Below are 24,517 nucleotides of genomic sequence, written 5' to 3'. Positions count from 1 at the left end.
TCAATGCCTTCTGTACCATTGGGGTAGTGCATTACCCTTTCATATCAATTTATATAGGGCCCTCTAAACCATCCTGTCCTTGATTCATTTTTCTGTTGTGGTTGACCATTCGGTGCTATCCTTGAGTAGGATGTTGAATAAGTTATATGATCTCTCGTTAGTGAGTCGGTTATTGTTAGTTTGAACATGTGGCTTACTGCTTCAGGAATTGCACTACACACATAACAGTTTTCTTCTATCCCTGCATTCCTAATTGTCACTTTTAGATATAGCATCCAATGATATTCATCTCTTTGTATTTGTATCATTTTCTTTTGCATTATGTCTCTTTTTTTCTGCCTTTTTCTTTGTTCTTCTCACATTTTATCCATCTTCCTAGTTATATAGCTCCTTTTGCCCTATCTGCAGTTACTATTGTCCACCTTTCAGGCATGAGCACACATGCTAACTTGGTGCACCTTAGAGTTATGGTAAAATGTAATCTTTTTATTTTTCTCCTGGTTTCTCCTTCCCACCTGTACTTCTTATTAGGGTTGTGTACTTTTATCTTTCCTTCACTTTGTTCAACATTTATTTCATCTCATGTTAATGTTAGTATTTTTCCATGCAGTATTCCACATAAGATCGTGTTCCCTTGAGTATGTTCCTGTTTGTATTGTTTCCCCTCGTGCCCTGTTTATTGTCCAGCCAAATATTACCAGGGTCATGAATGCTATTGTTATTTTGATCTTAGTTATACCTCGTTTTTCCCATTTTATGTTCCCTATTTTCTTATTCCCTCTTTTTTCCCTATCTCCGCATTTTTTGGGCGTTCCCCCTGTTTTAAGGATCTTTATTCTTTTTGTCATGGCTCTGTTGATGTTTCGGGTTGGTTGTTTTTATTTTAATTGTTTATTAGTAATATCGTTTTATCATGGTCACGGCTTCTGCACATTACAGAGTGAACAAATACTCTACACCACCACTTTTTGGGTGGGTTCTTTCTCTGGTGTTGTATGTTTCTCTCTGTTGATTTCTTCTTTCTTCACCCCACTCCCAATTTCAGGGCATCCTCAATTTTCCAGACCCTCGTTGGCCTCCCTAGGAGGCTCTTCTGCTCCTTCCTAAGTTATGAGCTCACCTGCTGTGTGTTGCTCTGGTTCTTGTTCTTTCTCTAGATTCATTCATATCTCCCATAAGTTCTCCCTGGCTTTGGTGCTTTTGAGCAGTGGTTTAGGTGTATCCAGATCATTTTCCCTTTCACCTTGACTGCTGTTGGGGTTGCCAGTACCACATTGAATGGTCCTTCCCTTCTGGGCTGATCCCACTAACTTTTGTGTACTTTTACGTATACGAAGTCACCAGGTTGTACCAGGGGTGCTGGTTCTTTCCGCTCCTTCTCCGTTCTCGTCTCCTACACCTGTGCATATAAAAGCTTGTGGATAGCAGTTAGTGTACTTACAATATTTCCAATATTTCCAATCCAGGCCTCGTATGGGGTCCCTTGTAATAAGTCATTGGCATAGGGCACCCTGTAAGCATTTCATGTAGGGTTAGATGCGTTTCCCTCTTAGTCCTCATTCGCATGCTCATTAGTGCTATTGGTAGTGCTGATACCCATGTCATCCCTGTTTGTGCTTTTATTTTTGCTAGTTTCATCTAAAGTATCCCATTTGCCCTTTCTACCATTCCCTGTGATTATGGATGATAAACACATATGTGTAGGTGTTTATATACTGCTGTCATTATTTTGTTTACAAAATGGCTCCCATTATCTGAGCTTACTATTGTAGGGATTCCAAATTGTGGTATTACTTTTCTACACAGGAATTTCAGGTTTCGCTGTAGGCATTGCTTCCACCCATCTACTGAATGTGTCAGTTATGACTAACACATATCGCTTTCCTTGTATTATTTTTTGCATGTCTACATAATCCATCATTATGTGCTTAAATGGTCCTTCCGGTGCTGGTATGTGTCCTATTGGTGTAGCACATTGTTTTCTTTGATTGTATTGTGCACACACATCACACTCACTCAGAAATAGATTTACTGTCGGTACCAAATATGGTGACCACCATGCTCTTTCTATTGCCTTCACTAAACCCCCCCCCCCCCCCACCCTCCCCCCCGCACAACGGGCCAGCCCATGCACATCTTTTATCAATGTTTGTAATAGTTCACATGGCACTACAAATCGACCATGAGGTCCTCTTCAGATTTTGTTTTTCTCATCATAGTATGCCCCTCTCTGTCCCTACACAGATTTCTCATATACTGACACAGTTCTCTGCACTTCCCCTAAGTCAGTAAAATCTGCATGGGATGGGTCATATTCCTCATTTATGACATATTGTCCATATACATGTTTAGCTGCAGCATCTGCTGCATTGTTTCCTTGTGTTTGGAAGGAATCATCTCGTTTATGCACCGCACACATTACTATTGCTGGTATTATTTCTGCGTCAATACTGCCGTTGCAAATCCTAATTTTTTTGATACATATACATCAAACGTTTTAGAATAATCAGGATTGGTTAACGCTGGTGCAGATGTCAAATCTGCTTTTAGCTGTTCAAATGACTTAGTCGCCTGATCAGTCCAAGTCAGGTCCCCCTTCAGGTGGGATTGTCCTGCTTCTTTTACGAGGCTTTGCAACGGTGCAGTTTTTTCCACATAGTCACATATCCATTGTCTGGAGTATCCTGTGAGTCCTAAAAATACTAACATTTCGCCCACTATTTATGGTCTCCCTGTGTTTCATACAGCCTTTATGTGTTTTGCTGTAATCATTTTCTCCGTTCCTCTCAACAATCGTCCAAAATACTGAACTGTTTCTTGACAGTACTGCAATTTATCCATGCATACTTTACATCCTTTTTCTGCTAATTTCTTCAGCAACATTATCAAATCTTTTCTACACTGCTCTTCAGTTGGTCTACATATCAGTAGGTCATCTACATACTGTACAATTGTGGATTTACACTGCACATTTGCTAGGCCAGTTTGCAACACTCTGTTGAATATTGAGGGGCTCTCACTATATCCCTGGGGTAACCTAGTGTATGTGTATTGCTGTCCTTCATCCATAAAGGCAAAAAGGTGTTGTGAATCTGGGTGTAGGGGTATGCTAAAGAAAGCTGAGCACAAATCTATTACTGTGTAATATTTAGTCTCTGCTGGTATGTTTGACAACAAAGTGTGTGGGTCTGGTACAATGGGCATTTCTGCTTCAACCACCTGGTTTATAGCTCTTAAATCATGCACTAATCTCCATTTGTCAGAATTGGGTTTTGCCACTGGAAATATAGGCGTGTTGTATCTACAGTTTGTTTTCATCAAAACTCCAGCCTCTAATAGTCCTTGTATCATTGGTCTTATTCCATCTTGTGCTTGTTTCGATATTGGATATTGTCTTTGTGGTGGCAGTGTCATTCCTTGTTTTACCAATATTTTTACTTGTCCAGCTGAGTGTACAAGTCCCACATCCGTCGGGTGTTTCGTCCAGAGGTTGTCTGGTATTTCTTTCTCCAATTCATGCTTTTGTGTGTCTGTCAGTACTGCTTGCATCATGTTTTGGTGTATTTGTACTTCTTCTGCTGTGCATGTGTCCAGCGATACTTGAGAGATTTGTGTGTACGTCCCATCAGTCAACCTGTGAATGTATGGGTTTTCTGTTGGAACCCATTGCATTTGTTATGACACGTACATCATTGGCCCCAATTCTTTTGCTTTGTGTCCTTCCGCCGTCATCAAGGATACATGTGGTCTTTTTCATTCATATCTGTACCAGTGTCGCAGGTCACTTGGTAGTTCCGCTTTCACTGCCACACCTTGGGGTCCAATGATGATATCCATTGTTCTTAGTGTCCATCTCTTTCCTTGCAATTGTTCTTTCCATATTTTTTCAAATCCTTTGTCCCATCCTTCTTCGTTGTATTAAATTGTGGTGTGAAGAGGGTCTGTTACTTTCTTGTATCCAGCACTTAGAACCTTCAACCATGCTTCTCATTGTTTGGATTCTCTGAGTAACGTGTCAGTGGTCAATCTTATCCAGTATACCTTACTGTTGCTGATTTCTGATTTTTGCACATTACATATCTTTCCAGTACAGTAGGTTCATTGGCATATTTTCAGCATACAGTATTGGAGCTAGAATAGTTTTGTCTTGTACCATGATCAGTAAGGGCACTGTAATGTTTAGTATTTGTATTTGTCCCGAAAAACCTGTAGTTTTTATCTTGTTGTTTAAGAGGGGTAAGTGTTTCCCCATGTGCCCTATACACAAGTACATTGCTCCAGTGTCTACCAGAAATGGGTAAGTCACCCCTCCTATGGTCACATGTTCTGTTGGTTCTTGTGAGGCTGAGGTTGTTACTGCCATTTCTGTTCCCCTCTCAACAGGTTTCTCTGGGCCCCTTCAGAATCATTCCTGATTGGATGGTCCTGGTGGTCCTTGTTGTCCTCTTTGGTCTCTCTGTCTGGAAAATCCTCCTTGCGGTTGGTAGTTGTTTTGCCCTTCTTGTTCTTGATTATATGGGCAATCTCTGCTCATGTGTCCTGGTTGTTGGCATGTCCAGCACAGTCAATCAGTTGGTGCATATCGTCCTCTTTGTCCAAATCCTCTTCCTCCTCTTCTTCCCCCCATTCCCTGTACATACACTTGGATATTGGCATTGTCTGCTGCTGTGGTAGTTGTGGCTGGGCATTTTGTTGTGCTCACTGCACATGTGGAATCTGTGGCATGTTTCCTTGTGCCATCACCGCCTGCTGTTGTGGTGGGTGTGACATGGGCATTGCTCCTGGTTGCATCACCTGTGGTTGTGTTACCATTACTGCTGCTTGGATGTTTTTCTCTTTCTTTTTTGTCATTTCTCCTGTTTGCATCTTTTTCAGCTGTATTTTCAATTTCTCTGCTTCTTCCATGTAGTTCTTTCTCTTTTCTCTTTCTTTCTCTATGTGATGTATTAGATAAGCTTAGTAGGTGGACCATTCAATTGTGGATAGTCCCACAACTTCCTCATGTCGCTCTTGTAGAGCCTTTGGTAAGGTTATTATCAGCATCACCTTAAACAATCCTTTTGTTGTGCTGTTAATGTCCCATGGGCTTCCTGTCTCTTCAAGCCACTTTGTTTGGAACCGATGGATGTAGTGAGAGGTGCATTCGTCTTCTTCTGTTTTCATTCCCTCCAGTTTTGCTGGATCTCTGGTTTGAGGGTATGCTTCTCTAAGGGTTTTCCATGTTTTATTTCTGTGAGCCCCAAATGGTCTGTCATCCCATTGTGGATTTGTTGTATCTATTCCTACAGTCTGAAGTAGTTTGCGTGTTTGTCCCTGCCCAACTGTTAGTGATAATTTATTTCACGTCTCCCACTGCCAGCTGGTGTCCTGCTGTTCTTTCTTCAAATGCTGTTATCCATTTTTGTGCTTCTCCTTGCAGGGGCAGTAATCCATCCTTTAGTCCTTGTACATCCGTAAATGACCATGGCACATTTTCAGTTTGTGCTCCCTTAGCTATTATTGGTGCTTGGATTACTCCCTGGTGTTGTGTGCTTCCCTCTGGATGTAGAGGGCATTTCTCTTTCTTCTTCTACTGTGTTATTAGTTGTTCTGTCACATTTATTCATTCGTAAATTTGTTGCAGTGCCTTATCTAACTTTTCCTATAGTTCTCTTTGCTCTTGCCTCAGTCTTGTTCTGCTTCTTGTGTTCATTTGTAATGCAGGTGTTAGGGTTAATGTCCCTTCTGCTCTGTATGGCCTGCCAGCATTCTTTTGTACACTTGTATCCCACATATCATCTTCCCCTTGCTCTCTTCTTTGTCTTTCAAATAATTCCCCTTCTTCAGGGCTCCATTGCACTCTTCTTGGTGCTGTCAGGTTTTTTTTATTATAGGTGTCCTTGATGTTCCAGGTCGTGGAGTGCTTTCATTCACTGGGTACATCATTCTTTTTGGTCTCTTCCCTTTATCTTTATTCCTTTCCTGGTCTTCTTGTTCACTTTCATAATTTGTATCTCTTTCCTCTTCATCTCTGTCATGCTCTTCCTGCCACTCTCTTTCTTGTTCTGCTTCTTCCATCATTCCCCAGTCCAGCCCTTCCTCACCATTATCGCTGCCTGTTTGCTGTTTTTCCATTATTCTCCCTTCCATTTCAATATTTGTCCATTTTTCAGTAAGTGGGCATTGTAAACAAGCTTCTATTTTATTATATGCTGGTGGGGCAGTTGGGAGAGAGGTGCTGTTGGTAGCTTGGGAAATTACTTTTGATTTCCCTCTTCCTCTTTTGGTTTCACTTTCACTTTTTCCATCTCTTCTCTTTTTGTTTCCCTTGTTCAAACCATTTTGCTATATCATTTGCTTTTTGTATTTTGATTATCTCTTACTTCCCTTCTTCAGCATTTCTGCTTTTTCTAATGCTTTTACTCCTGTTATTTTATCTTTATCATAGCTTCATTTAGCTGGCCATGGTGACTGCGTGTTTTTGGTTCCCTTTTCCATTTTATCATCAATTTCATTATTTCTTTCTTGTCTCTGGGGTGCGCTGCAATAACTTCCTCCACTGGTTCCATTCTTTTGTTTATTAAACACCCTTGATGTCTGATACCCATGGGCTGCAGTTTCTTTTCTTTCACTATTATTTCTGCTTCTAATCTCTTAATGGTCAATCCTCGTATTTTTTTTTTCCTTCTTTTCCTGAAATCTATTCCTGATTGTAACGCTGCTAGCCCTCCTTTTTCCCGCTTTACTATTCTGAAATAGGCTGTTAGTTTTATTTTCAGTTCTTCTAGGTAAGATTCACCCCTCCACGTGAAGAATTGTTCTTCATTTGGTCCCTTTATTATGGGTAAAACGTCTCCTATCACCACTTGCTCTGCTCTCACCCTTGTCTTATGTTCACTGTTATAGTGACCTTCAAATATTTTGCTTAATATACCATCCAGGAACCCTGGAGACCACAGCCTTTTTATCCTTGCTGTTAAGTTTGCTTCAGGATATCTTGCTTCTAAATTAAGGTATGAAATTTTGTTAGTGTAAATAATTTTTGTCTTATTTTCTCTTCAGTTAGCCATTCCTCTCTCCCAGATACTGACAACAATGTACTTTCTCTGCAAAAGTGGGTTTGTTTCTTTTAACAGCACTTCTCTGAAAGCAACTCACAAGCTCTATGTTCTTCATTGTCGCTATGTACTATTTCCATACATTATGTTTGCCCTATATTTACATAATCTCCATATTATCCCTCTTAGTAATATAAAATATCGAAATGCAGAATAATAAAAAATGACAATATTTTTGAACCTTTTTTTATTGCATTATGTTTGTTTTATTTTTTATTTTCGTAATGCAGAGTGAAATAAGGATACTTCTGAACCTTTTATTTCTAGTCTTTTTATCCATCTCCTCTCATCTATTTCTTATTTAGTCACAACATAATTCCCATAGTTCCATTTATGTTATTCCATAATTTTGATGACTTTACTATTATTCTAAAATGTGAAAAAAAAAAAAAAATAATTATAATAAAGAATGAGTAAGTGTTTAAAAATTTTGACCGGTAGTGTGTATATATATATATATATATATATATATATATATATATATATATATATATATATATATATATATATATATATATATATATGTATATATATATTAGGGGTGTCACGGTACTGATGTCACAGTTCGGTGCATGCAGTCAGACGAAGAATACATCCGAGTCAGTCACAGGCAAGCCACACTCCAATCCAGAAGGGGGCGCGTGCGGTAATGCAACGCTGTTTGCTAACCGCCACAACAGGAAAAAGAGGAGAAGAAGAGACCATTGATGCCCCAACCCAAAACAGTAATGGCTTCTCCTAATGCACAAGTTTTATTTTTCATCATTCTATTTATTTTGTACTTTTATAACACAAGAGATGCTTTTCAGTTTTGTAGCTGATTGTGACCAAATACCTTTTGTTTTTTATCAACCCTACAAAATAATATGGCCTATGCAAGAGTGCATTCTATTTACTGCTTAGTGCTTAATACACTAAAGGAGGCTATACTGTACCAACTACCTCATGGGGAACTAAATGCCTCTAGGTGGAACAAACTGTAATTTGCACTACTGTCTGTTCAAAATAAATAAAAAGAAACCTAGCATTTGGGATTTGTTGCTTTTTCACACATGGGATTATAAAATCTCACAAAGGTATTGGGTGTCACCCAGTCTGCTGCTCTACAGATTTCTGCTAGAGAGGCGCCATTCACCAAGGCCCAGGAGGATGCCATACTCCTAGTGGAGTGTGCTTGTACTCCCAGGGGGACGGCACACCATGGGCCTGGTATGCCAAAGTGATAGCATCCACGATCCAGTGGGCAATCCTCTGTTTGGAGGCAGCCTTCCCCTTCCGCTGTCCCCCAAAACAGACAAAGAGCTGTTCGGAGTGTCTAAAGCTCTCCGTGTAGTCCAAGTAGATACACAAAGTGTGTACCGGACACAGCAACGACAAGGCTGGGTCTGCCTCCTCCCGGGGCAGCACTTGCAGGCTCACCACTTGGTCCCTAAAAGGGGTAGTGGGAACCTTGGGCACATAGCCTGGCCGGGGTCTCAAGACCATGTGAGAGTATGCTGGACCGAACTCTAGGCATGTATCACCGACAGAGAAAGCCTACAGGTCCCAACCCTCTTGATGGAAGTGAGCGCAGTCAAGAGGGCCATCTTCAATGAGAGGGCCTTTAGCTCGACTGACTCCAGAGGCTCAAATGGGCCAGCAGGACCAGCAGGACCACGGAGAGATCCCAAGAGGGAACGAGGCGTGGCCTAGGAGGATTCAACCTCCTAGCGCCTCTAAGAAACCTGATGATCAGGTCGTGCTTCTCCAAGGACTTACCGTCCACTGCATCGTGGTGTGCCGCTATAGCGGCCACATACACCATCAAGGTGGAGGGGGACAGCCGCCTCTCCAACCTCTCCTGCAGGAAGGAAAGCACTGACCTGACTGTGCATCTCTGGGGGTCTTCACCTCAGGAAGAACACCAATTCATGAACAGATGCCACTTCAAAGCATACAGCTGCCTCATAGAGGGAGCCCTGGCCTGAGTGATAGTGTCTACCCACTTAGGTCTTCCACGTCCCATCCAGGTGCCAGACATGGAGATCCCAGAGGTCTAGCGGGGGTGCCAAATCGTGCTCCGTCCCTGAGAAAGGAGGTCCTTCCTCAGGGGAACTCACCAGGGAGGGGCTGTCATGAGGAGTGTGAGCTCCAAGAACCAAGTCTGGGTGGGCTAGTATGGTGCCACCAACACAACCTGTTCCTCGTCCTCCCTGACCTTGCACAAAGTCTGTGCAAGAAAGCTCACTGGGGGAAACGCATACTTGTGCAGACCCTGGGGACCAGCTGTGTGCCAGCATGTGTGTGCCGAGGGGGGCCTCAGCCAGGGAGTACCACAGCGGGCAGTGCGAAGACTCCCAGGAAGCAAACAGGTCTACCTGTGCTTTGCCGAATCAACTCCAATTCAGCTGAACCACCTGGGGGTGGAGTCTCCACTCTCCTCTGAGTGTCACTTGCAGTGACAGTACGTCCGCTGCACGGTTGAGTTCGCCCGGGATGTGAGTGGCCCGCAACGACTTCAGTCACTGCTGACTCCAAAGGAGGAGACGGCGGGTGAGTTGCGACATGCATCGTGAGTGTAAACTGCCTTTGCGCCGTGTTGTCCATCCGGACCAACACGTGCTTGCCCTGGATCAATGGCTGAAGCCTCCGCAGAGCCAGCAATACCCGCCAGAAACTCGAGGCAGTTGATATGCCAACACAGTCGAGGTCATGTCCAGGAGCACGTGGCTGCATGCCCGTTGCAAATGGCACCCCAGCCTAACTTGGAGGTGTCTGTCATGACGACAACATGCCTGGACACTTGTTCTAAGGGAACCCCTGCCTGCAGAAATGCAAGGTCCATCCAAGGGCTGAACGTGTGGTGACAGATCAGCGTGATGGCCATGCGATGCATACCATGGCACCATGCCCATCTCAGGACTCGAGTCTGAAGCCAGTGCTGAAGCGGTTTCATATGCATCATATGTAACCACCGCCGAGGACGCCATATGCCCCAGAAGCCTCTGAAATTGTTTCAGTGGATCCGCTGTTCTTCCCCTGAATGACTTCAGGCAGTTCAGCACTGACTGAGTGCGTTCGTGTGTGAGATGTGCTATCATAGCAACCGAGTCCAACTCCATCCCGAGAAAAGTGATGCTTTGCACTGGGGAGAGCTTGCTCTTCTCCCAGTTGACCTGAAGCCCCAATCGGCTGAGGTGTCTGAGCACCAGGTCCCTGTGCACACACAATAGATCTTGAGAGTGAGCTAGAATCAGCCAGTCATCGAGATAATTGAGGATGCGGATGCCCACTTCCCTTAGCGGGGCAAGGGCTGCCTCTGCGTCTTTCGTAAGGTGAGAGGGACAGACCGAAGGATCTTGTACTGATATGCCTGGCCCTCAAAAGCGAACCGAAGAAACAGTCTGTGTCGAGGCAAAACCGAGACATGGAAGTACGCATCCTTCAGGTCTACCGCCACAAACCAATCTTGATGCCGGACGCATGACAGAATGCGCTTCTGCGTCAGTCTGTGCAGGGCCCGATTCAGCGCTCGCAGGTCCGAGATTGGCTGCAATCCACCATCTTTCTTTGCTATGATGAAGTAGGGGCTATAGAACCCCTTCTTCATCTCAGCTGGAGGGACAGGCTCTATCACGTCCAGAACTCGACTGGAGCAAACGAGCGTACTGGGGAATGGGAGGTCTGTGGGGGTTCACCCGGAGGAACCGCTCCCATTGGGGTCCTCAAATCGCCCCCAGTACTAACCGTCGTGGCCTTGTGCCCGTAGGCAGAAGGACCGGGGTGGGGAGAGGTTGAAGTGGCTTTCCCTCTGAAGAAGGAAAGCCACGACCACAATGTTGCCACGGTCATGCTCTCGCAGTGAGAGCATGAACCATCCATGAACGCTGTCTCAGCGTGGCTATGGCCCATACACATTAGGCAGCAATCGTGGCCGTCAGAGGCGGAGAGATAGCGACCACATCCATAAACTACACACAGACGGAAAAGCATCTTTAAAAAGACGCTTTCTGTCAGTGCTCACTCTTTTAGAGGAAATACTCTTTCAGTATATACTCTTTTAGTGTAGCTGCCAAAGCGTCCAGGGGCGTTCTCTGCACTTATCTACCCTCTCCTCGCTGGGCATCACAGGAACTGTGCTTGACTGGTTTAACTCCTATCTCTCAGGTAGGTCCTTCAGGGTAGCCTGTAGAAATGAGGTATCCAAGCCACATCAGCTACTTACTGGAGTACCTCAGGGATCAGTGCTTGGGCCACTTATCTTCTCTATATACACAACATCACTGGGACCCATTATTCAGGCACATGGTTTCTCTTACCACTGCTACGCTGAAGACACGCAACTCTTCTTGTCTTTCCAGCCCAACGACACCACAGTGACTGCTCGAATTTCTGCCTGCCTGGCAGACATCTCGGCCTGGATGAAGGAACAACACCTGCAACTCAACTCAGCCAAGACTGAACTCCTTGTCTTCCCAGCCAACCTTGCTGTTAAACACAACATCACCATGCAGCTGGGTGCAACTACAGTAATGCCTTCCAAATCGGTCAGAAATCTAGGGGTAACCATCGACAACAGACTGCGTTTCACAGACCACATCTCAAAGTCCACAAGATCATGTAGATTTACACTCTACAATATCAGGAAGATAAGACCCTTCCTCTCTGAACATACCACACAACTGCTTGTCCAGTCACTTGTCATAACTAGACTGGACTACTGTAACGCTCTCATTGCAGGCCTCCCTGCATGTGCAATTAGACCCCTGCAAATGATCCAGAATGCAGCAGCACGTCTGGTCTTTAATGAACCAAAGAGAGCACATGTTTACAACACTCCTTGTCTCACTCCACTGGCTGCCAGTTGATGCACGCATCAAATTCAAGGCTCTGATGCTGGCATACAGAACAGTCACTGGGTGTGCTCCAGCATACCTAAAATCATTTATGTAGAGCTATGCGCCCACTAGAAGCCTGTGGTCGGCTAAGGAACGTCGCCTTGTTGAACCAACACAAAGAGGCACCAAAACACTTTCCTGGACTTTGAGCTTCATCATACCACGTTGGTGGAATGACCTTCCTAACTCCATCTGTGAAGCTGACTCACTCCCTGTCTTCAAAAAATGACTAAAAACACATCTTTTCCATGAACACTTAACCAGTCATTAAAAAAAAAAAAAAAAAACTTTGCACTTTTTTCTGTTTTGAATACTATTCTGATGCTAGTGAAACTTTGTAATACGGCACTTTTCATACCACTGTCTCCTTAAGATGATTCCTCTTTTGTAAGTTGCTTTGGATAAAAGCATATGCCAAATGAATAAATGTAAATGTAAGAGGGGGAGAACCTGCTGCAATGCGCCGTTTATCCAACAGCGTACAACACTTTGTTGAGGTGAATGGAACGGCAGTGGAATTCATCGACACCGCTCAGCTCCGAAGAACAAATCTGAATGAGTGGTTACAAGCCGGCTCCTTTTATACCCGTATGTCCGGGGGAGTGGCATGCAAATTCCACTTGCCATTTCTCACTGGCCTTTTCTCAAATATCAGAGGTGTTTGGGGCTCCCAATGGCGACCCCTAGTATCACTACATCAACACAATGTCGAGTGAGTGAAAGATAGGGAACATTTATAGATATAAATGATGCGATCCAAAGAGCGTTTGAACAGTGGTGAAACACTTTCTATTCATGTGTTACATTCATACGAGCAAACAGAGGAGTAAGTCTGAAGTAAGTTTGGAGCAGAAGAAATATAAATAATCCTTGTGCAAATTGTCAGCTTTACGCTAAGCTAAAATGCTGTTTCTAGCCATTTTACATGCACGTTACCAGGCACGATCATAGTTTTTTATTTATCAAGAAAATTCACGTTGGACCATAATTTCTTTTTTCTAGTAAGACCTTTGATATTAGGGCAAAAATCATATTCTTGATAATAATTTTTGTATTGTTTTTCTGTAAAAATATCTAAAAATCCTTAAAACAAGATCAGTTTGATTTATCTTGTTTTAGAAAGAACACTGTATAAATATTTAGGTTTTTCAGAGAATGTATTTTTAACGTGAATTTTGTCTTACTGTACTGGCTGAGTTTTTATAGTCAAAACAAGTGAAAAAATCTACCAATGCTGAAGAAGTAATCCAAAATATTTAGAATACGTTACTGACCTTGAGTAATCTAACGGAATACATTACAAATTACATTTTACAGCATGTATTCTGTAATCTGTAGTGGAATACATTTCAAAAGTAACCCTCCCAACCCTGTGTGTGTGTGTGCATATATATATATATATATATATATATATATATATATATATATATATATATATATATATATATATATATATACAGTATACATACACTGGCGGCCAAAAGTTTGGACTAATGTACAGATTTTGCTGTTTCGGTAGGAAATTGTTACTTTAATTCACCAATGTGGCATTCAACTGATCACAAAGTATAGTCAGGACATTACTGATGTAAAAAACAGCACCATCACTGTTTGAAAAAAGTAATATTTGATCAAATCTAGACAGGCCCCATTTCCAGCAGCCATCACTCCAACACCTTATCCTTGAGTAATCATGCTAAATTGCTCATTTGGTACTAGAAAATCACTTGCCATTATTTCAAACACTGTTGAAAGCTATTTGCTTCATTAAATGAAGCTTAACATTGTATTTGTGTTTGTTTTTGAGTTGCCACAGTATGCAATAGACTGGCATGTCTTAAGGTCAATATTAGGTCAAAAATGGCAAACAAGAAACAGCTTTCTCTAGAAACTCAACAGTCAATCATTGTTTTGAGGAATGAAGGCTATACAATGCTTGAAATTGCCAAAAAACTGAAGATTTCATACAAAGGTGTACACTACAGTCTTCAAAGACAAAGGACAACTGGCTCTAACAAGGACAAAAAGAGATGTAGATGGCCAGATGTACAACTAAACAAGAGCATAAGTACATCAGAGTCTCTAGTTTGAGAAATAAATGCCTCACATGTCCTCAGCTGACAGCTTCATTGAATTCTACCCGTTCAACACCAGTTTCATGTACAACAGTAAAGAGAAGACTCAGGGGTGCAGGCCTTATGGGAAGAATTGCAAAGAAAAAGGCACTTTTGAAAAAGAAAAACAAAGGAGCGGGCAAAGAAACACAGACGCTGGACAACAGATAATTGGAAGAGTGTTATGGATCTTAACCCCATTGAGCATTTGTGGGATCAGCTAGAATGTAAGGTGCGTGAGAAGTGCCCGACAAGACAGCCACATCTATGGCAAGTGCTACAGGAAGCGTGGTGTGAAATGTCACCTGAGTATCTGGACAAACTGACATCTAGAATGCCAAGGATCTGCAAAGCTGTCATTGCTGTACGTGGAGGATTTTTTAATGAGAACCCTTTGAAGTAGTTTAAGAAGTTTTTTTAAGAAGTTTTTTTTTTTTTTTTTCAAATTGTAATAGTAATTTTCACATTATTAATGACCTGACTATACATTGTGATCAGTTGAATGCCACTTTGGTGAATAAAAGTACCAATTTCTTTCCATAAGAGCAAAATTTGTCCATTATTCCAAACTTTTGGCCGCCAGTGTTTATACATTAAATTACATTTCTAGAGTGTTGTGGTTAAAGTTGGGAAGGAACTATATTTGACGTGTGAGATTTTCTACTGTATGCCACAACTGACTGAATTTGTGGTCAACAGACTGAGAGTTTTTTTTTTTTTTTTTAACATCTTAAGCTTCTGAAAAGTGTCTTGACAAACTCAACTAACTTTTCCAGGTCCAGATGGACAGCTCCACTGATACCCCTGCTTTCTCATTTCGTGCCAGAAAAATTCAACATTTTGAATGCCATTTTGTCCCTCTTTTTCATTCCAGCTTTTCTTCTCTCCCAGTCTGTCCTTTGTCCAAAAACTGCACTGGGAGAGATTTGTGGCTGAGCTGCTCTGTCAGTATTGGCTTTGAAAGACTTTTATGTGCTAATAACTCTGTTTAATGAAACCTTGAGATATCTAGTTCACTAACTGCTCTGGTTGAGCATTGTATTTCTCCATCTATTCGTAATAATTCATTTGTGCTTTCCAAAATACATGGCACATCAGATATGTGATGAATGGAACTAGTGTCTGAATTGTATCAGAGCTCTTGGGGGTCCCTTTGACCACCATCACTACTGCCTCATGTTATTTCTCAGCTCAATTCTCTACTGTAAATCGCTTTTTGTCGCTGTCCTTTTCTGCATATCGCTGCCCCCTTCGGCATATCGTGGCGCCATTTTGTGGCCCGTTCTACATAACACAGCGGCCCATTTCAGCTTTTTAGGGGCAGTGGTGGCTCAGTGGTTAAGGCTCTGGGTTACTGATCAGAAGGTCAGGGGGTTCAAGCCCCAGCACCGCCAAGATGCCACTGTTGGGTCCTTGAGCAAGGCCCTTGACCCTATCTGCTCCAGGGGTGCCGTATCATGGCTGACCCTGCACTCTGACCCCAGCCTAGCTGGGATATGTGAAAAAGAAGAATTTCACTGCAAATGTGTGAAAAATAAAGAAAATTATTATTATCGCGGTCCATTCGGCCCCATTACATGGCCGGCCCTTTGGGAAAAGTCCCGGTTCTCCCGATGGCCAGTCCGCCCCTGCGACTCCCCAAGAATCCCTATGGGAATCCCAATTAAAAATTCACAGAAATATTTGATATAGTGATTAAAATGTGTAATTTTTTATATTTTAATGAGTTGTAAGGTGAGAGTAAGATGTTAGGCTTAATAATAGACTATCATTTTTAGAATGTAAATACTGGTCACCATGGTTAAGATGCACAGTATATGGTAGAGCTATTAATAAGATGTAGCTTGTTACAGGAATGTTCCAGGTTCAATACAAGTTAAGCTCAATCAATAGCATTTGTGGCATAATGTTGATTACCACAAAAATGTATTTTGACTCATTCCTCCTTTTCATTTTTATAAAAAAGCAAAATTCAAAGTTACAGTGATGCCCTTACAATGGAAGTGAATGGGGACAATAAAAGTCAACGTGGCCATTTTTTGGAGGATTTTACAGAAATGTGAAGCTTATAATTTTGTAAAAGCACTTGCATTAACTCTTTTGTTAAAACTTGTATATTATTTGAGCTGTAAAGTTCTTTAAATTGTCATTTTTAAGTCGTTTTAGGGTTTGTAGGCATTACATCATCATGGTAATGAAGTTGTAAAATTGGCTATAACTTTACTCAGAAAAGGTTGGTAAGTGATTTCATCACACTAAAATCATGTTAACACAGATATCCTTTATGTCTTGTGGTTATACTTTTGAAATATTGAGTATTTTAATGTTTATGGATTGGTCCCATTCACTTCCATTGTAAGTGCCTCACTGGAACCACAATTTTTGCTTTTTTTTTTTTTTTTTTTTTTTTTAAAGTAAAGAAGGGACAAGTCTAAAATATTTTTTTGGGTAATCAACATAATGCCACAAATGCTGTTGATTGAGCTTAACTTGTATCAAACCTGAAAAATCCTTTCATTTTTCTGTTAAAACTCATGCATTATTTGAGCTGTAAAGTTGTTTGAATCGTAATTATTTTTTCTGGCGTTTTAGGTTTTTTTTTGCATTACATCGTCATGGCAATGAAGTTGTAAAATATTGTATAACTTTACACGGAAACAGTTAGTAGGTGATTGTATCACACTAAAATCATGTTAACTCGCATATTGTTGATGTCTTGTGGTTATACTTTTGAAATAGTATTTTAACGTTTACAGATTGGTCCCATTCACTTTCATTGTAAGTGCCTCACTGTAACCCAGATTTTTTTTTTTTTTTTTTTTTTTTAATTTTTTAATGAAAAGGAGGTGTATTATGCCACAAATGCTGTCGATTAAGCTTAATTGGATTTAACCCGGAATTTTCCTTTAAGGATATAAACCGAAAATAGATCCGAGTGAACAGGTAAAGCCATGTTAGCTTTTCCAGTTCATAGTATCACCATAGCAACCCTCCTGGAGACTAAACTCTATAAATAAGATGGCAAAGTCATACATCTACTTTATGCGGTACACTGATCGTTTTAGCAGCACCACATATTGGAAATAGTCAAATAAATACCGCAGACTGACAGAAATACACAACTCAGGATAAACATACAGGATGTTTGAATGACTCCTTAAGTTAGTTGTGGCACATACGAGCTCAAGAAGATATTTGAGCTTTATATTTAGGCAAATTTGACTTATACTGAGGAATATTAACGGAGAATGTGTTCTGAAGTGTCCTTTTGTATTTTCTCTCATTTTTACATGTTACGTGCTACAAACTAGTGATGTTCTTAGCAGCAGGTGATTTATCCGATAACTTCCAACATGGCTAACTTGTCTAACTGCCTAAGCAGGTAAATATGCAGTGTGTACTTAGTAAGTACACACTGCATATTTACATAGCACTACTTACAAAGTAAGGTTATAGGACGACATAAGGAAAGATCGGAGGCTCCAAACAGCTGGAGAAAATCTACTGAGTTTTACTGTAGAGCTCGAGATGAGAAAGCGTCACTATACAGCAGCTGAACAGCACTGCCATCTAGAGGCGCTTCAAACAAATAACCTGCTGCTTGGAGTATGCGACACTGTGAGGCGTCATATGGGCAGAATCACTCATTACATGGTATGTTTCAGGTCACAAGCTGTATATCTAGTACTGATAGTGATATTATTAGTCTTTATTCAACCTGGCCTATCACCAGGAGCAATAAGGTAATAACAAAGTAATAAGGGGATACTCTTTCCCACTCCTCTGACTATCCAAAGCTATTCACAAGCAGTGAGGTCTGCAGGAGCAGCAGCTTTTGAGATCAGCCTTCAGAATACCATCAATATACTTCATATACACTTATCATTTTTTTTTTTTTTAATGAAGTTTTGATGTGCACAATTCATTTGAGAAGGACTGCAGTTTATCTTTTGTTAACCATCAAGACTGTAATAAGGAATAATACAGAAAATGCTTCTGCTTAAGTGATGAATGCAATTAAGGCCATCTTAGAAAGAATTCATGCTGAGAAGTTTTCACGAATCAGAGATGAGCTCCAGGGGGTCTGCAGCACATTTTCTTATTCCTCCCCTCCAGTTAAGCATCAAGTGTCTGATAAGAGGGAAATTAGAAGTAGAAAAAAAGGGAAGAATCGGCTGCCCTTTATTAAGAATCCTTCCCTTTCCCCACTGGCAGTGTCTGGTGGTTCCACACGCTCTATACTCCTCCTCCTGTTTGATTGTCAGACTGCTGTTTTTCACAGAACTGACTATTTTCTTTTTAGGGAACAGAGAATTCCCATAGGCTGAGCTGACGTTTGGTCTTACATTGAATAATCATCATTCATATGCAGACATTCTCCTAACATAAATATGACTGTAAAATTAATTAGATTACTAATCCTGTCAAGTATTTGAAATAGCAGGGTAGGAGATCCTGCATGCATTATAAAAAAGTATTTGCAAAAATCTTTAACATTGAGGATATTTTCTGAGATCTATTTTTGGACAGAAAATATTTGAGGAAGTAAAGTTCATCAGCTGAGGATGATAGCCAGAATATTGTGAGGTTAAAACCTTAAAACTATCAATCAGTAATGCAATCTTAATAATAAAAAAAGCGTCAGGACCTTGGATTTGAGTTCTATTAGAATAAAAAAGCACAATGCTTGGCATATGCTCTCCTCCTAACACAACACATGCAACTCTCAACCAAAAGAGGGCTAAACTTGACAGGAACTGTTTAAAAAAGAACAAGTACAAGCACTCCCACCTTTAAAGCAAATCAGTTTATATAGTTTGGTTTACAAAAATTTCTGTATACAGTATGTCATTTTCTCCCAGTATAAACTAATGTGCGACTCATTCAGTAAGAATGTACAACAACATATATTTACAGCGCAAGCAATCAAACGTGGCCACATGTACTACTCACTACTGGCAGCCACTACGGTTAAAGAGGTAGCTTCCATGGTTAGATGATGCATCCCATTTTTTGATTAGATTGTGTCCTAAAATAATAATTCACAACATACTGACACTACATCTCTTACTGTCACACAAGTACATAGGCATACACAACTAACCATACAAACACACAAACTTGCGCACATACATGCATAGACACATAATGATTTGGAATTGTGTCGGCTCTTATAGCTACGACCAGCAAGACTTCTTTAAACTTGTCAAGTTTAAAACATAAAAGAAGACCAAAGGAAGGTGTTGATATACTGTATCAAAGGCAAATTAACACACATATAACATTTCCTTACCTTAAATTATTCCTGAACATACATGGACATAGGTGTACAATGGAATCATGATAATCAAATGTTCTATATGTCTGAACTCAAAAACATATTTAAAGGTGCTGTAAGCGATTTTAGCATTCTGAAGCTTTCAGGTGACTGAGCCATTAAATTAGCCACGCCCCCTCATTCCAAAACCCCGCCCTTTAAAGATAATTTTGAGACCAAACCAAGCAAAACAGCAGCATTGTTTGTTCCTGTGGCTGTCAAATTCAACAATGGCACAATTGCGCCCTCAACTGACAAACATTATGAATCATAGCCTCAATGATCCCCTTCAAATGAGAACGAGCAAAATTATTGACAGGTGAAAAGCGTCAATGTCCAAGGTCTGCGGACACATTTTTTGTTTGCCGTTTACAAACTCTACAGCTGTCACAGAGACTGTTGAGATATTATACTACACTTATTTCATTAATATTTTTCAGGGAGTAGGACCATTTTTTTGAATACTTTTCCATGAAAAATCACTTACTGCACCTTTAAAGGGATGGTTCACCCAAAAATGAAAATTCTCTCATCATTTACTCACCCTCATGCCATCCCAGATGTGTATGACTTTCTTTCTTTTGCAGAACATAAACGAAGATTTTTAGAAGAATATTTCAGCTCTGTAGGTCCATACAATGCAAGTGAATGGTGGCCAGAACTCTTAAGGCCCAAAAAACACAAAGTCAGTATAAAAGTAATCCATACGACAACAGTGGTTAAATCCATATCTTCTGAAGTGATATGAAAAGTGTGGGTCAGAAAAAGATAAATATTTAAGTCCCTTTTTCCTATAAATTCTCCTCTTGTCCAGTAGGTGGTGATATGCACAAAGAATGCAAATCGCAAACAAAAGAAGAATGTGGAAGTAAAAGTGAATGTGGAGATTTATATTAAAAAGGGCTTAAATATTGATCTGTTTCTGATCCACACCTTGCATTACTTTTATGCTATCATTATGTGCTTTTTGGACATTCAAAGTTCTGGCCACCATTCCACTTGCATTGTATGTATCTACAGAGCTGAGACATTCTTCTAAAAATCTTAGTTTGTGTTTAGCAGAAGAAAGAAAGTCATACACATCTGGGATGGCATGAGGGTGAGTAAATGATGAAAATTTTCATTTTTGGGTGAACTATCCCTTTCATCCTCTTCTCCACCCCACCTTACATAGCTTAGTGGCAACTTCAACATGAAAATAAAATATCGCTGATCAAACATAAATGCTACTGTTTGAATGCAAAGTTGAGAGGAAATTGACTTTTCACAAAGGCAGCTTTAGAACATTGCAGACCTTGGTACAAAGCATGATAAATGTCAGATTTTGTCTTTCATCTTTCAAGTAGAGAGATTATCTGGACAGACCCTAGATGACTGACCTGATCTGAAATGAGAAGCTTCTTTATTTTTTTTTCTCTACCAAGTGTACAAAATATATATTGAAACGATCTAGTCTGTCTGGTCTGGAATAATTGATAAATAAAAGTGTAGTTTGCAGATCATTCTTTCATTCATTCAATCATCAAAGCATTATGTCTTAAAATAAATTAGTAGAAATGTACTAGTGATTAAGAAAGAGCTCTGGTCAAGACATCCATTGGCATTGTAAAATATAAATTAAATGTGATTTCTTTCCATAATACTTGATAGCAGATTATTGGCATAGCATGGCTGGCTTACTCTGGCAGCTAAAGGAGGACTGTGATTTTAGGATTACTCTCAGAAAAATACATAAAAGGAATGAATGTTTTTCAAATCTAACAGCCATCATTAACTACAAGAAAACACAAGGGAACACAAGACATTGTGAACAGAAATGTGCGGTGTTTCTACATTACATTCTCATTGGCATAATGGAACTCCAGTATAAGGAGGAACGTTGCTACATAAAACGGAATCCTCTACCATTGTCAGGCTTTATGATGAACATGACAATGAATAAGAAAAAAAAGACAACAAAGACAAATCACAAGTCTAACACACATTTCTCACATGTAAAATGGCACATATATCCCTGCTATAAAATCAAAAGGACAGATGTTAAAAGAACAAAGGGGAACCCTTTTTTTTTTTTAAATGCCCCATGAAAAAAAAAACAGAATAATAGAGAAAATGAATATTCTCTACCAAACTGAAATGCAGGCACTGGGAGATAAGATCACGGTGTCCATCAACTGTCAATCAGCCCTGGTTGACAACGTAATTGGATTTGGCTGAGGGGTACAAGAAACAAAGAAAACAAGAGTTGTTGTTCGCTGACAACATTTGGCTCAGAGAGTCTTTCTGTATTGCCAAATTCCCTTTTCATGGATAAAGGATTTAGTCTATATTCACACTATCATATTCCATACACACAAATACACTCACACCTGCACATAAATGTGCACACACACACGCAAGTGTGAAAAGAGAGAAAGTGCTTCTGTCTGTTTGCGTCTCCATGGCTGCAGCCACGTATAGAGCCCTGTTCTATGTCCTTGCTGAGCAGGGACACTCCACACCCGGGAGGACTCTGTGAGGAAGTGAGTGTGTGAGTGTTTGGGGTTGTGAGCTCAGTCTGTCATGCGGGGGATGTTGTAAGAGTAGTGTACTAAAGGAAGGCCGTGGCTCTGACAGAAACAGGCTCGTCCGCACGCTTGCACCTGCTCTGAACTGTCCGACACAAACGAATCGCCCTCGTCTCCATATTCCGACTGTGCAGAAAGCGTCCCGGTGTCGGCCCAGTACCTCTCTGAGCTCAGGCACTGGGGTGTGTTTGCCATCAGGGCAGGACAGCTGTGAGACTTCACTAAATGTCTACAGGCTGAGGAAGAGGAGGAAGAGGTGGAGGAAGATGTCCTGACGTGAAGGACGGCATCACAGCATTCACAAATTCCCCTGTTGTCGCCATGGAGCTTTGTGTACATTCCGCAGTCGTAACCAAGCTCGCTGGACAAGCCTTCGCCGTCATCAGACACCGCAGAGCCCCCTGCTACCGTCCCTTTGGTAACCGCTTTACCAACTCGCCCACAGCAACCTCTGCCCCTTCCTCGTCCCCCAAGGCGGAGCCAGTCATATCGAAAGGAGGGACTGAAGCAGACATACAGCACTGGGTTCAAGCAGGCAGAAAGAGGAAAGAATATGAGTGTGACTGATTTGGCCATCTCCGGTCCACCCACTGCATTACTGGTCCCGGCCAGCAGGGGAGCAAAGGAGAAAGCGGCCACTGGGCAGAAGAAGATGCAATTGGTGAAGATGAGCCAGGCGATATGACGCACAGACCCAGCCTGCTCAGGTTCAGCCAGCTGGGCCCGACCTAGCCTGCAGTACAGCCGCGTATAGACCACTGCGCTCAGCAAGTAAGCTAGTGTATTCATCAGCACCAGTGCTACTGTGAAGCCCAGCTCTGGTCCAGGACCTCCAGAGAAGGGCAGACAGAGAGGAGAGCCCATAGTTGATCCATGATACAAACTGAGGCAGGCCGCCGCAACAGCTACTAATCCCAGCAGCAGCGCAGTAATACCGAACCTCCTTCGTCCTTCCCTCCTTTCACCACTGGACCTCAGTGCGCCAGCTTTCCCCATTAGAGCCCTCACAGCCAAGCAACGCTCCACCGCAGCTAAGGCTAGCAGCAGCACGGCCCACTCAGAGGAAAACACAGCGAGGAAGCCCAGCAACTGACACCCGGTGCCTGTTTCCCACCACACACCGTACTCTGCAAATGAGCCCCAGGTGGCAGCATCCAGGAGCGTCAGCGCTGCCACGTAGACTCCCGTGAGCAGGTTGGCGGAGGCCAGTAGAACCACCAGGAGGCGGGCTGGGGAGAGAGGTGAGGTGCGTGGGGAGAAGGTGACTGCAAGGACCAGGCAGTTGAAGAGCAGAGCCACAAGGCAGATGAACCACACGGTCAATCTGATCATCCAGCTGCCCAACAAGTGCTCACAGGGTTTAAATGCTCCTGAAAGAGACCACACACAGAGACACATAAAACCAAAGTATGAGAGGCACATTAGAAGTTAACTTAAGTTGCAACAATCATGTCACACTTTTTACTCCTGTGAATATTTCTCAGCTTTCAGTATAGGCTAAAACAATAAACACTTGGCTAAAAAAAAAAAAAGGTATTACCGGTAAACATTTTCACCATTACTGCCCAGAATAAAAAGATGAAAATAGGGGCGACATGCCCTAATAGAGGGGCATATTGTCACACTATAATACATGGTCTAAGTTGTCAAAATGAAACTTGCTATTAAAATCTTATAATTGGCTTTTGTCAAAATCTATAAAATAAACAATTATGAAACACAAAACACTTAATATCAAAGTGTTGTTTTGGCCAATAAATATTGTTATTAATACCTTGTATAAATTTATAACCTTTAAAACACGTGATAACTTCACCTAACCCACCATCCTAAGATTTATGAAAAATAGCCAACACTAATCCTGACAACACACTTCAAACTTCTGGTTAAAATTTACCTTCATACTGTAGTTGATGCCTTAATGTAGTGTGTTTTATTGTGTTCACTTGTTTACCCACCAGCTATACTAAATATGATGATACTGGAATTTTAGAGGATAGAATTCACAAGAATTATTCTAATTTAATTTTTTTTTTAAGTTTGAAACCACAATACAAAACCACTGCTAGAGAAAACATACATTTATGCAACTGGACTTTTGACTCAAAACCTTATAATTACATGGATACAGCCATTGTGACAACATCTGCATGTGACAAGTAGCCCAGGTTATCTCTTTATTTTATTATATAAGGTTACATTACAAGAGTTCTATGGCTGTAGCAAAAAGAGACAGAGACAATGAGACTGTATTTACCCGGTGAGGGTGAGCAGTGCATGACCAGAGGAATCCTTTCCATGTCCTCCTCACCACCTAACACATTTATTTGCACGTCAACAATAAGAAACATTATACCACACACAAACACAGCCAAATCACCTCAATCACATACATCCACAAACACTAAGGATGTCATTAAATATTGATATATTGATTATTGATCGGCACATTATTTTATTGATACATTTTTGTGGCATTAACACATTAAAATTAGCCATCATTTAAATTAGAAGCCTAATTTGCGTCCTTCCAATTCACTGTGAC

The 24,517-nt window shown here is 41.3% G+C and overlaps 1 protein-coding gene across 2 annotated transcripts in view; it reads right to left on the bottom strand.

Annotated features, from left to right (window-relative positions):
• Positions 1-18,880: 18,880 nt before the first annotated feature.
• LOC127454415 (leucine-rich repeat-containing G-protein coupled receptor 4-like) overlaps positions 18,881-24,517 on the bottom strand; it is a 121,820-nt gene continuing 116,183 nt past the window's right edge. For both annotated transcript variants that reach the window (XM_051721612.1, XM_051721605.1), the window contains exons 18-19: positions 24,230-24,286; positions 18,881-23,342 (exon numbers count right to left, since the gene is read on the bottom strand). In XM_051721612.1, coding sequence (XP_051577572.1) covers positions 21,958-23,342; positions 24,230-24,286 — 1,442 coding nt within the window. In that variant the 3' untranslated portion in view covers positions 18,881-21,957. The remainder of the gene's footprint in view (positions 23,343-24,229; positions 24,287-24,517) is intronic.

The sequence above is a fragment of the Myxocyprinus asiaticus genome, chromosome 2, assembly GCF_019703515.2.
Source record: "Myxocyprinus asiaticus isolate MX2 ecotype Aquarium Trade chromosome 2, UBuf_Myxa_2, whole genome shotgun sequence".
Classification (NCBI taxonomy): domain Eukaryota; kingdom Metazoa; phylum Chordata; class Actinopteri; order Cypriniformes; family Catostomidae; genus Myxocyprinus; species Myxocyprinus asiaticus.
The sequence above is the reverse complement of the archived record's forward strand: the minus strand, read 5'-3'. Positions and strand labels throughout refer to the sequence as shown.